The 11879-nt window shown below is 54.4% G+C and overlaps 1 protein-coding gene across 1 annotated transcript in view; it reads right to left on the bottom strand.

The window, feature by feature from the left end:
• Window positions 1-508: 508 nt before the first annotated feature.
• The window catches only part of Micall2 (MICAL like 2), a 28981-nt gene continuing 17610 nt past the window's right edge, over window positions 509-11879 (bottom strand). Inside the window, exons 6-17 of the mRNA XM_041649335.1 lie at window positions 10544-11644; window positions 8014-8276; window positions 7127-7220; window positions 6378-6538; window positions 5372-5524; window positions 5151-5206; window positions 4953-5076; window positions 4397-4487; window positions 4224-4297; window positions 3610-3724; window positions 2120-2166; window positions 509-1967 (exon numbers count right to left, since the gene is read on the bottom strand). Coding sequence (XP_041505269.1) covers window positions 1894-1967; window positions 2120-2166; window positions 3610-3724; window positions 4224-4297; window positions 4397-4487; window positions 4953-5076; window positions 5151-5206; window positions 5372-5524; window positions 6378-6538; window positions 7127-7220; window positions 8014-8276; window positions 10544-11644 — 2353 coding nt within the window. The 3' untranslated portion in view covers window positions 509-1893. The remainder of the gene's footprint in view (window positions 1968-2119; window positions 2167-3609; window positions 3725-4223; window positions 4298-4396; window positions 4488-4952; window positions 5077-5150; window positions 5207-5371; window positions 5525-6377; window positions 6539-7126; window positions 7221-8013; window positions 8277-10543; window positions 11645-11879) is intronic.

The following is an 11879-nucleotide window of genomic DNA, read 5'->3' as shown; positions in this document are numbered from 1 at the left end:
TCAGGAAACACTTCCCAGATTTCACCTCAGTGCTGCTGGACTCTTCTTAATCCCAGCTGATTCTTCAGCCCCAGCCAACCAGCATCCATTATACCCATAAAGCAAAGGTTTTACTTCAGTGGTTCCGCTCTCTTGTTAATCACTCTGATTCTTCAGCCCCTGCTAACCAGAACCTTAACTCAGAATGACAAACGACTGGTAGAGTCCTTAGGGACTCGCAGACTTCCCTCTGAAACTTCACAAGCCAGGCCTTCACCATCGGCAAGGCTGTCAACGCTCTTATCTTCCAAGCTCCCACAGAACAGCTCACTGAGATCTCAACACTCGATCACTTTTCTAGCTCAGTATTCCAAGTCCTTCCACAGTTCTCCCCAGAGCACATAGTCGGCTCTGCCACAGCAATACCCGACTCCCAGGACCAATTTCTGCCCTAGGTAGGGTTATCATCACTGTGAGGAAACACCATGACCAGAGCAACTTGGGGAGGAAAGGGTTTATTTGACTTATGCTTCCACATCCAGAGTCCATCACTGAAGGAAGTCAGGACGGGAACAGAAACAGGGCAGGAACCTGGAGGCGGGAGCTGATGCAGAGGCCACGGAGGAGGATGCTCCAGCCTGCTCTCCACGGATTTCTCAGACTGCTTTCCTACAGAACCCAGGATCCCCTGCCCACGAATGGCACCGCCCACAATAGGCTGGGCCAAACCACATCAATCACTAATTAATACAACGCTCCACAGGCTTGCCTGCAGCCCCATCTTATGGAAGCATTTTCCCAAGTGAGGTTCCCTCCTCTCAGATGACTTTAGCTTGTGCCAAGTTGGCATAAAACTAGGCAGCACACTGCCACACTTAGCCACATTGCTACCGAACCAGCCATACCCATCCGTGACCTGACTCCCCCAGGCCTCTCTTACCCCGCTGGTCTCTCTCAAGCCTGTAGAGTACACCCCAGCTCTGAGAAGACACACCCTCGCAGCTACTCAGGGACCTATCATCAACCTTAGGCATCTTCTGCCCCAGGGCCACCTGTGTCCAGGGCACAGATCCCAGGCCATGGGGGCATAATTATTATAGTGTTCCACTCTGTCCTCCTGTCCATCTGCACAGACAGAGAGTAACGAACATGTCCAGAGGGGGTGACGGTTACCTTCACCTGTCAACTGGGCATAGTCTAGAGTCTCAGTGAAGGCCCACCTAGATCAGGTTGGTCTGGAGGGACATCTGTGGGGGATTGTCTTGATTGCCTCAATTGAAGTAGAAAAGCCCAGCCTGAAAGAGGGCAGCAGCACTCTCTGGGGTTGGGACCTGAATTATCTAAAAGTAGAAAAGCCAAATGAGCTGGGTGGTGGTGGCGCACGCCTTTAATCCCAGCACTCAGGAGGCAGAGGCAGGCGGATCTCTGTGAGTTTGAGGCCAGCCTGGTCTACAGAGTGAGTTCCAGGACAACCAGGGAGGTTGCATGGAGAATCCCTGTCTCAGAAAAAGAAAGCTGAGCACTAAGTGTGCACATACTCATTTCTCTCTGTTCGTGACTGTGGCTGTCATGTGATCAGCTGGTCCAAGGCCTGCCCTCCATGACTTCACTGCAGTGAGGTAACCTGGGATTGAGAGCTCAAACAAGCTCTTCTCCCTTCAGTTGCCTTGTTCAGATACATCGCCACAGCAACAGAGAAGAAATGGAACAGAGGATGAGTGTCCACCCAAGCACCTGGCACTGACCTGGCACAGGGACACACATGGCAGATGTGGGAGGGTCGCTGTCTTTATTGAGGATACAGGGACTCAGAGTGGGAGGCATGGGCCCCGGCACCCCCAAGCATCCTTCTGGGGTCCCAGCACTAGTCTCTTCCTGAGAAGGGCCAGGGCCCTGGTGCCAGCTACGGGCAGCTCAGGTCTGCCCGCCTTTGTTCTTTGAGGACCAGATCTTGGACAAGCGGAACTTGGACTTCTTCCTCTGAAGGCCTGAGGGGAGGACAGAACCATGAAGCTCCCACTGAGGTTCCTGTGTTTCCTTCCCTGACCACTCCACGGAGCTGCCACTCCCACAGGAAGCTCTACCCCACCCAGTCCGGAAAGGCCATCCTCCCTGCCCCCTGCTGGGCACCCATCATTACCCAGGTTCTGGATCATGTTCTCCAGCATTTGGTCCTCTTCTTGTTCCCTGGAATGGGGACAGGGTGACTGTGAGGGACATGGGCCCTGGGGAGCTACAGAGAACATGTGTGCACATACTCTTTCTCTGTCTCTCTCTCCCACTCTCTGTCTGTCTCTTTCTTTGTCTGCCTTGGTCTCTCTATCTCTCTCTCTCCCTCTGTCTCTCTCTCTGTCTCTGTCTCTCTCTCCACACTAATACCAGAGTCAGCCCCACTCATCCTGGCTATCTCCACCCCCAACATGGCATGAGACACTCCACTCCTCTCTCCATCCCCAGCCCTCCCCAGTGTCTGCCCTCCCCAGACCAGCCACTCAGCAGTAACCTGGGGATAGCAGACAGCCTGTTCTGACACTAGCTAAGCCCATGTTGGGGTCACACAGAATCCAGCTTAAGTTCAGCTTTGGGATGACCCTGTGTACCCTGGGCATTGGGCCTCACTGGATACTAGAGAGCCGAGCACAAGCATGCTGACATTCATGTCCCTCTGCTTGTGACTAGATCTGACGTCACTGGCTGTCTCCAGTTCCTGTCACATCCAGGATCATGGAGAAGCTTTGCAGCCGCCAGGAAACACACAGCTACACATATCTGGTTAAAATAAAGTGCTAAGCCAGGCTTGGTGGTGTAGGCCTTTCATCCCAGCTACTTTTTGGATAACATCCCAGCTAAGTCTGAGGCAGGAGGATGGAATTCAAAGTCTACCTGGACCAAAGAGTAAGTTCAAGGCCAGCCTGGGCAACTTAGTAAGACCATGTCTCAAAATAAAGTAACATCAGTGCTGGGGCTATAGCACACTAGAGTCCCCAGAGAGGGACTGGGGTGTGGCTCAGTGGTAGAGCTGTTGCCTAGAATCCCCCAGTGAGGGGCTGGGGTGTGGCTCAGTGGTAGAGCACCTGCCTAGTATTCATGAGGCTAAGTTTAAGATAAAAGTAGCTTTAGGGGCTGGAGAGACGGCTCAGCAGTTAAGAGTGCTTACTACTCTTTCAGAGAACCCAGGTTCAGCCCCAGAACTCAAATAGCAGCCCACACCACCTGTAACTGTAGTTCCAGGGGATCTGATGCCCTCTTCTGACCTTGTACACATGCGGTGCACATAAATTCTTGTAGGAACACGGGCACATGTATAAAAGTAGTAAATAAATCATTTTTCAAAAGTCATTTTAGGCTCAACGGTTCAGCTTCACAAGCCAATGGTCATGGTCTGTTAACCACTCATGGCTGCCACACTGGACATCATGAATGACAGTCTATTTCCTTCGTTAGCTGTCCTGGCCAGTGCTAGTCCTGGAAGACTAGGGACCTGAGTGCGAAAGAGCCCCATGCGAGGACTAGCCTCCCCCAACCTGAGTCCTTGTGCCATGCAACCTGGGTCCCACTGAGTATGAGTAGCCTACCAGCCGGGAGCAGCCCTGACCCCAGTCTGCCCTCCCTGGGTCCCCTGTCCCTCACCGGAGCCGGTCCTCATCCAGGAAGTCAACGATGTCACTGCGGTCATTCACGGTGTTCACATATTGACTCAGCAGCTCCTGTTCCCGCTGGCGGTCCTGGAGGGACTTCAGACCCTCTGTGGGGACAGCCTGCTGTCAGTAGGGGCCCCACTGTGCTCAGGGACAGGATCAGGGACAGGATAGGCACACTGCCTATGTGTTGTGGCTGGATGGAAGAACTTGATCCAGAGCCTGAGTGTGGGGCCTCTGGTTTCTATGACTTCGTTATGCAAGGCTGAGGCAGGGGTCCTCCAGCCAGGATGTGGTGTGAAGGCTGTCCCCACTGCTCAAAGTGCCCCTCCCGTGTCATCTCCTTGAACTTCACACTAGCTGTCGGGAGCAGGGCAGGGAGCACACTGTGGGGTCCTGACTTTGTCACAGGAACAGAACAGCTAGGGCATTAGTCCAAGGTCACACAGTCAGAAGCAGCATAGGAACAGAAGCCAGAAGCCTCGTGGCTTAGCCACAACCATATCACCTTTAGACTCTCATGGGTCAAGGCAGGGCAAATGGGGAAGTTGGCACACTGGCAGGTCTATGGCTCTCAGGCCAGGCTTCCCGGACACAGACACGTACCTGGCTTGTCCATCAGCTTCCGCAGCTCATCCTGAAGGTCCAGTTGCCGCTCCTCCAGGTGTTGGTCCTTAGACCTGCAGGACACACATGTCTGAGGCCCAGCCCGACCAGGCTGCTCCCACCACATCTGTGGGCTGGTCCCGGCAGGACGCTGCAAGGCTCAGGGGTCTCACTTGTACATGAGTTCTGATTCGAGCCTCAGCAGCAGCTGCTTCTCATGAATAAGTCGGAACCAGTCCACCATGAGGCTGTCCTCCGCAGCATCTGTGAAGAAACACAGTTGGGGCAGAGAGGCCACAGTGTGCCTGACACCCCCGCCCCTCTGGTGCAGAAGCGCAGACCTGGGACAGGGGAAGCTAGCCAGAGGTACTCAGGAGGGCCAGTCCGCAACTAGCATGGGTGGAGCCAGCCTGTACCAGTAAGAGGCATGGTCAATATGCAACCAGTAAGGGGTGGCCAACCAGTGTGGCCATGGCCATCCAGTGTAGGTATAACCAGCCTATAGGAACATGGCCTGCCAGTTGGGGTATGGCCAGCTCATGGACATGGCCAGCTATAGCATGTGGTCAGCCCTCGGAGATGTGGTCAGCCACTGGGAGTGTGGAAAGCCAGTAGAGCTGTGGACAATCGTTTAGGGGCATGGAAAGCGTATAGAGTGTGGCCACCAATGGGTGCGTGGTCAGTTTTGCAGCATTGTTCACTGGTAGAGGCGTATCCCAAGCTGCTCACCTCCCTCGGCTGCCCGCAGCCGCTTCTCCAGCTCTACACCCCTGAGCTCCAGGGCGTCAAGCTGATTCTCAATCTCCTGCAGCTGCCTGTGCAGCTCCTCCTGGGGGATATAGTCGGGGTGCAGCTGGAGGGAAAACGGAGCATGAGCGCAAGCACAGGACCAAAGCTGAGTCACCCCCTAGTGCCCTGCGTACTTACCCTGACTGGGGAGGTCACAGTCTCACCATGTGTACTGTCCAGGACTGCAGACCGTTCTAGAAAACAGACAGATGACTGAGGCCCTCAGGCTCAGGGCACCAAGCCCAACAGAACCTGGACTGGCATGGGCATGACCAGACCCATCTATTCTAGGCCATGAGGCCCAGCAGGCATTGCCCCCTTTACTATCTTCCAAACCAGATGGCATCACTGGGACTGACCTCTTGTCCCCCAGGTGGGTGTTTTCTCCTCCTTCCTGTTCCTGGCCTGAGCTTCCTGTTTCTTGAGCTCTGGCTGGAGCCAATCAGCAGAAACATCAAGGCTGGGAGGGACAGCTAGTTTCTTACGGTGTGACAGAGAAGGAGAAGGGGCTGCTGGAACAAAGGTGGGGGGCAAAGATGTGTGAGACCCACTGGCCAGAGACCTGACACTGAGGGGAACCAGGGCTCTAAGCTCCTACTCTGTCCCAGAGCAGCCAGGGTTGCAGTCCATGCACCTCCCAAGGTAGGGCCCCTGTCCTGCCCAAACCGACCACATCCACTCAGGGAAGCAGCATCCGAGAGACCCACAAGGCTATTGACATCACAGAATGTGACCTGGGAAGTGGCCCACAAAGGGCTCAACTGTGCTGAGAGCAAACTTGGCCCAACACCATATAGATTCACAGGCACACCTAAACATGCATGTGCCTAACAAAACATACATACATATTCAGACTATGCCTGAACATGCCTCACACACATACATCCCATGCATGTACACACACACATACACATGTATAGGCTATGCCTTACACACGTACAGTTCCATGCCTGAACACACATGAGCACACAGACTATACCTAAACATGCCTAGTACACATACGAACCATGCATGAACATGTATTCACACTTACCCCATGTGTGAACACACATAGTCACACATATCTCTTATATCTAAGCATGCATGTACATGTTGATACCCCATGTCCAAATATGTGTGCATACATAAAATCAGTTTCTGAACATGCATGTAAGCTCATCCCCCATATACATGTCTCATATAAGACCACATGCGTATACTTATTTGTGCCTGAATACCTAAGTGTACATTAAACCCATCTAGGAACACACATGCACATACATAAGTAGCCCCTCTGGCCGAGCAGGGCCTCTGCCTGACCACAGACAGAGCAAGAGCATGTACCCCCGACACACAAGGACACACCTGAGTTCCCACAGGCATTACCTGCAGGGCTGGGCCCGGAACCAGCCGGGCACGGTGTCCTCTTGTTCTGAACGGGAGTCAAGAAGATGTGAGCGCTGGGGCTAGAGCTGCTGGAGACTTTGCTGGGAGTATCCCCTGCCCTCGGCTCTGCCTGGACAGGTACTTCCTTTGGCTCCAAAGTCCTAGGTGGAAGATAAGGTGAGTCCCAGCCCAGACGGGGACACCCAGAAGTGTCTCAAGAGCCATATATATGCCTATGTCCAAGGTCCACATGGTCTGAAGGAAGCCACCTGGCCAGGCCTGTATCATCCTGGCCTCTAATTCCCGGACCTGCCCAGGACACAGGGCTGTGGGCCTCCACATGCTCCATGTGGGGCAGGAGGGGTGCCTCTGGCTTGCAGAGACCAAATGGACGGACACCCGCCCCAAGCCAGGCTCATGGGAGCTGCCTGGCATGGCACACCTGCTGCTCCGAGTTCACCACTTCCCTTAAGTCATCCCATTGGGATGAGGCGTCTCTGTCACTCTGTCCCCATCACCTGGCAGGTGAAGAGTTCTGGGACACTCAAGCTGGTGTGAACCAATTTTTTCTGTGGATACTGAAAAGTCCAGGTGTGTGTGTGTGCCTTCTGGTCACACCAGTTCCTGGATGTACACTGCCATGCTCGCGCACACACTTCATTAGGCACCTACTGTGTGCGGGCTCAGCTCATACTGCAGACCCACAGGCACGGGTGTGGCCCCGCTAGTGAGCAGCCACCTCCGCTCACCTCCCGGCAGAGCTTTTCTTATCCACAGGCTTCAGGCGTGCCCTCCATCCTTCTGGGCCCTCCTCCCGGCCTTCCTGAGAGGTGGAACCCGGACCTGAGTGTAGGAAACAGATCAAGCAGGTGAGACAGGCTGAGACAAGTTGGCCATTGTCATCTGTTCCTTTTGACAGCCCAGAGCCAGCCCAGCATGCAGGACAGAGGCAGGGTTTCCAGCCTGGCTGCTGTGCTGTGTACCCTGAGGGAATCACCGCCCCTTTCTAGGCCTCAATTTCCAATCTGTCAAATGGGTGTTGACAAGGAAGGGAAACCCTGTTTTCCTCCTCTATGGCGGTGACATGATGAGCAATGAATGGGCACTGCTCCTTCTTCAGAGTCTCTCTTGGCTCATGCCTAGCAGTGGATTCAATGGGGAGCTCAGTCAAAGGGAAAGCTACAGAAAAGACAACTCTGTGGTACATCCTGAACCCTACTTCCCCAAGCACCCACAGAAAGGGCAGGGCTATGTAGACCCAGAGGGTCTGGGAAGCATTCCTGGAGGACAGCAGGAACCCAGTCCCAGGCAGAGCCATTGTGAAGGTGGACAGGGCCTCCTTCTGCACCCTGGGGACACAGCCAAGGACAAAAGACAACACAGCCTGGGTATACGCATGAACCTAGGACGATGATCATGGTAAAACCCTGGGAACACTGGCCACAGCCACAGAGACGCAGCAGATGAAGATCCATAGAGGACTATGGGGTTCTGAGAGCTAAGCAACAAAACAGCAGACACCAAGAACAGCCTTCAAAGAGAAAGGCAGCCTGGGCATATAGCAATACTTGGGGAGTGGCCACCCCAGAGCCCTGCACCTCTCCACCCCTCCCCATCCCTTAGCAGGAACTCTTACCCTTCGGTATTGCCGCTTCTGCTTGTGGCCTGGAGCCGGGACTGGTCTTACCAACCCCTGGAGATATACCCAGGCTCTTGTTGCCAGTCTGGAGTGATACAGATGCCCATGAAGTATTGCCCACATTCAGGGGGACGGTAGGCTCCACCTTCAAAGTGGGGGGTTGGGGAGTGGTTGAATGTGATAGCTTGGGTGAGGAAACTTTTTGGGGTACTTCATTCTTGGGAAGAGAGACTGGGGTGGAGGAAGTGGCTGGGGAGGACCTGTGGAGATGAAAGAGGGTACCAAGTGTGGGCGAATCCACGAGTCACCCCACCACACACACACAAGAAGCTAGTTTTCTGAGTGACCCCAATGAACTGAGGACAATCTACCCCAGGCCAGATGGCCCGTGGCATCTACTTGTGGCATTTACATGCACTGGTAGCTCTTTTATGCTATTAAATCTGATGTCCACTGGAATTAAAATGTCCCCCAGATATACCATGCATGGGTGCAGAGCTGAAGGGCCAAGGAGGGCCCTGGCTGGAGCCACAGGCTGGCCTGCACTTGTTCAGATAAGTATTAAGTTACTCATAGGATGGACGGTCCAGCCAGGCACCAGCCTCCACCTGAGCTGTGTGGCTTTGGGTCACCTACGTTCCCTTAGGCAGCTCATATGCAGGTACACAGAGCCCAGGCAACACGTGGCACCACTCGGGCCAAGACAGAGGTGCTTATCACGGCCCAGAGGCAGCAGTGTATAACCCTCCTGACCCCAGCACCAGCCCAGGAGCCTCTAGGTACCAAGTGGGGGTAGGTTCCGGCAGTTATGAGCCAAGAATGTCCCACCCTAAAATCAAGGACCAACCCAGGATAGAACCTCTTGACTCACTAAACAGCTGTAATGGGTTGAATGGGTACCTTAAAACTCAGAAGTACTGGGGAACTTGATGTGTGATCTTAATTTTACAGTGGGGGGAAGGTGCTGAGTGGTGGTGGCACACACCTTTAATCCCAGCACTCAGGAGGAAGAGGCAGGCAAATCTGTGAGTTCGAATCCAACCTACTCTACAGAAGGAGTTTCAAGACAGCCAGGGCTACACAGAGAACCCTTGTCTTAAAAAAGGGGGCGGGGAGGCGCAGTAGATGCGACCACATTATAAGGCAGTCACACTAGAATACAGCGGCTCCCATTCAAAACCACTAACCTTCTAAGAGACAGACGGCGTAAGTGTGGGGATGCACACCTGTAATCTCAGCACTGGGGACGCTAAGGCAAGAGGACTTGGAGTTGAAGGTCAGCTGGGATACATGAGGCCTTGTCTCAGAAACACAAAGACTGGGCTGGTGAGATGGCTCAATGGATGAAAGTGCTTGCCATGGAAGCCTGGCAGCCCAAATTCAGCTCCCAGTACCCACGTGAAGGTGGAGGGGAAAACCGACTCCAGAAAATTGGTTTCTGACCCCCACACAGACATTGTGACATATGCACTCTTCCCCATCATACATACACACATCATACATAATACATACATAAAAAGGACCTGGGGTGTGTGACTCAGTGGTAGAGCACCTGCCTAGAATCCCCCAGTGAGGGGCTGGGGTGTGGTTCAGTGGGAGAGCCCCTGCCTAGAATCCCCCAGTGAGGGGCTGGGGTGTGGCTCAGTGGTAGAGCCCCTGCCTAGAATCCCCCAGTGAGGGGCTGGGGTGTGACTCAGTGGTAGAGCCCCTGCCTAGAATCCCTCAGTGAGGGGCTGGGGTGTGACTCAGTGGTAGAGCTCCTGCCTAGAATCCCCCAGTGAGGGGCTGGGGTGTGACTCAGTGGTAGAGCTCCTGCCTAGAATCCCCCAGTGAGGGGCTGGGGTGTGACTCAGTGGTAGAGCCCCTGCCTAGAATCCCCCAGTGAATGGCTGGGGCGTGGCTCTGTGGCAGAGCATCTTTCTCGCATGTGGGATACCCTTAATTCCATCTCCAGCACTCTTCACAAGAAAAAAAGGAAAGAGAGGATAGTGGAGTCCATAGATAATGAAATCAGACATGGAGGAAGGCTGCTACCAACCAAGGGTTGCCAGGAACCTGCAGATGTTGGGTTAAAAGGACTCTCTCCTTTGCAGCCCTGGTGGGGCATGTGGCCTACCACAGGATATGCTTCTGCCACTGAAGCTGTCCTGTGAGGGATGACTATTGCCCCTCCCCCTACCTGCATCATATGGTCAGTCTAATTGAAGACACTATAGGTGCCAGGCACAAAGGGATGCTCAGAACCCAGCTCCACACACACAAGTCATCCAACGCATGGAACCAGGCAGTGTGACTTCCATTTTAACACCCCTCTTCCTGTCCACAAGACAAGCATAAAAGTCTAGTGTGGGCCACCTGTAACCAGCAATGCCTGTAAGCCCACCATACCCTGCATTCCTGCTTCTCTCCTGTCCCCCACCTCCACTTCCCAGATAAGGTAGCTAAGGCCACACAGTCATGGAGAGACAAAACTTCTCCATGTCCTGGTGGGCAGATCACAGCCACACCCCACATCTCTCCCACCTACCTGCCTGACGTCTGGGTACCAGCTCCTGTCAGCCCCGGCAGGGCCTTCCTAAGTACACTTAGCGCTTGCTCACGGCTGCTCTCCTGGGCAGGGGTATCCACAGCAGCAGAGACCTTGCTGGCAGCGGCATTCACCACAGTGGGGCCCTTGCTGGTGGGCACATTTACCACAGTGGAGATCTTGCTGGTAGAGGTATTCACCAAAGGGGGGACCCTACCATTGGGGGAATTCACCACAGTGGGGGCCTTGCTGGTGGGGGCATTTACTACAGTGGTGGTCTTGCTGGTGGATGTATTCACCACAAAGGGGACCCTGCCATTGGGGGCATTCACCACAGTGGGAACCTTGCTGGTGGAGGTATTTTCCACAGTGGGGACCTTGCTAGTAGAGGTATTTACCACAGGGGGGACCCTGCTGGCAGGACTGTTGTTGGATGGGGCTGGGGCAGGATTCTGGAAAAATTTCTCTCGGGCTTGCTGAGTCCTAGAGGCCGCGGAGGTCCAGGCTGGGGTGGCCGCTGTGTTTGGAGATGCTGTGCTCGAGTTGAGCGGAGTCTTAACACCTTTGGAAGTTGCCTGGCCTTGGGGCACAGACGGGTGAGAGTTCAGAGTACTTGGGTGCACAAGGGGACGGGAGTCAATGGTCGCTGTGCTGCTGCTCTTGGCAGGTGATGACCAGCCTGTCGGGGAGCTATTAGTCACATGGGTGATGGCTTTGCTAGTCACAGAAGTGGTGGTCACTGGGCTCGTGGACAGCCTGGGCCCTGCAGGGCTCCCCACATGGACACGGGAGGTGGCTGGCCGGTTAAGTTCAGTCTGGACAAAACCTTTGGCAGTTGTGTTGCCTACAGTGGGCTCCCAGGCTGCTACCTTGGTCCTCGGCGGTGTCCCCTCTCCTGGTCCATTTGCCTCCTGAACTTTCCGTGAGGCATTGGTTGGCCTGGTGTCTGCAGCAACAGCCCCTGGCTGTCTGGAGGCTAGTTTTGACAACTTGGGGCTCCCAGAGGTGACTTCTTGGCTGTGATGGGTACAGACAAAGACGCCCGGCTCTCCTGTGGCACGGTAGGCCCCTGAGTGCAGTGTGTTGGAACACTGCTTACACCTGTGGGAGGAAGCCACTGAGATCAATTCCGAGCCCTTGCTCAATCCCTCATGCATCCCTTGCTCATACACTTCATCCTCTCAGAAGCACCCGTCGCCACACTCCCGTATCCACGCGTGCCGTCACCGGTTCATGCGACAGCTGCTCATGAGTGACATCCATCACTGTGAGCTGCAGTGTCCACTGGCACACTGGTCAGGGGTGAGGACACCACAGAAGGCACTCAAATGTGTCA

The sequence above is a fragment of the Microtus oregoni genome, unplaced genomic scaffold, assembly GCF_018167655.1.
Source record: "Microtus oregoni isolate MIOR12 unplaced genomic scaffold, Mior012 000003F_ref0000135, whole genome shotgun sequence".
In the NCBI taxonomy this organism is placed as follows: domain Eukaryota; kingdom Metazoa; phylum Chordata; class Mammalia; order Rodentia; family Cricetidae; genus Microtus; species Microtus oregoni.
The sequence above is the reverse complement of the archived record's forward strand: the minus strand, read 5'-3'. Positions and strand labels throughout refer to the sequence as shown.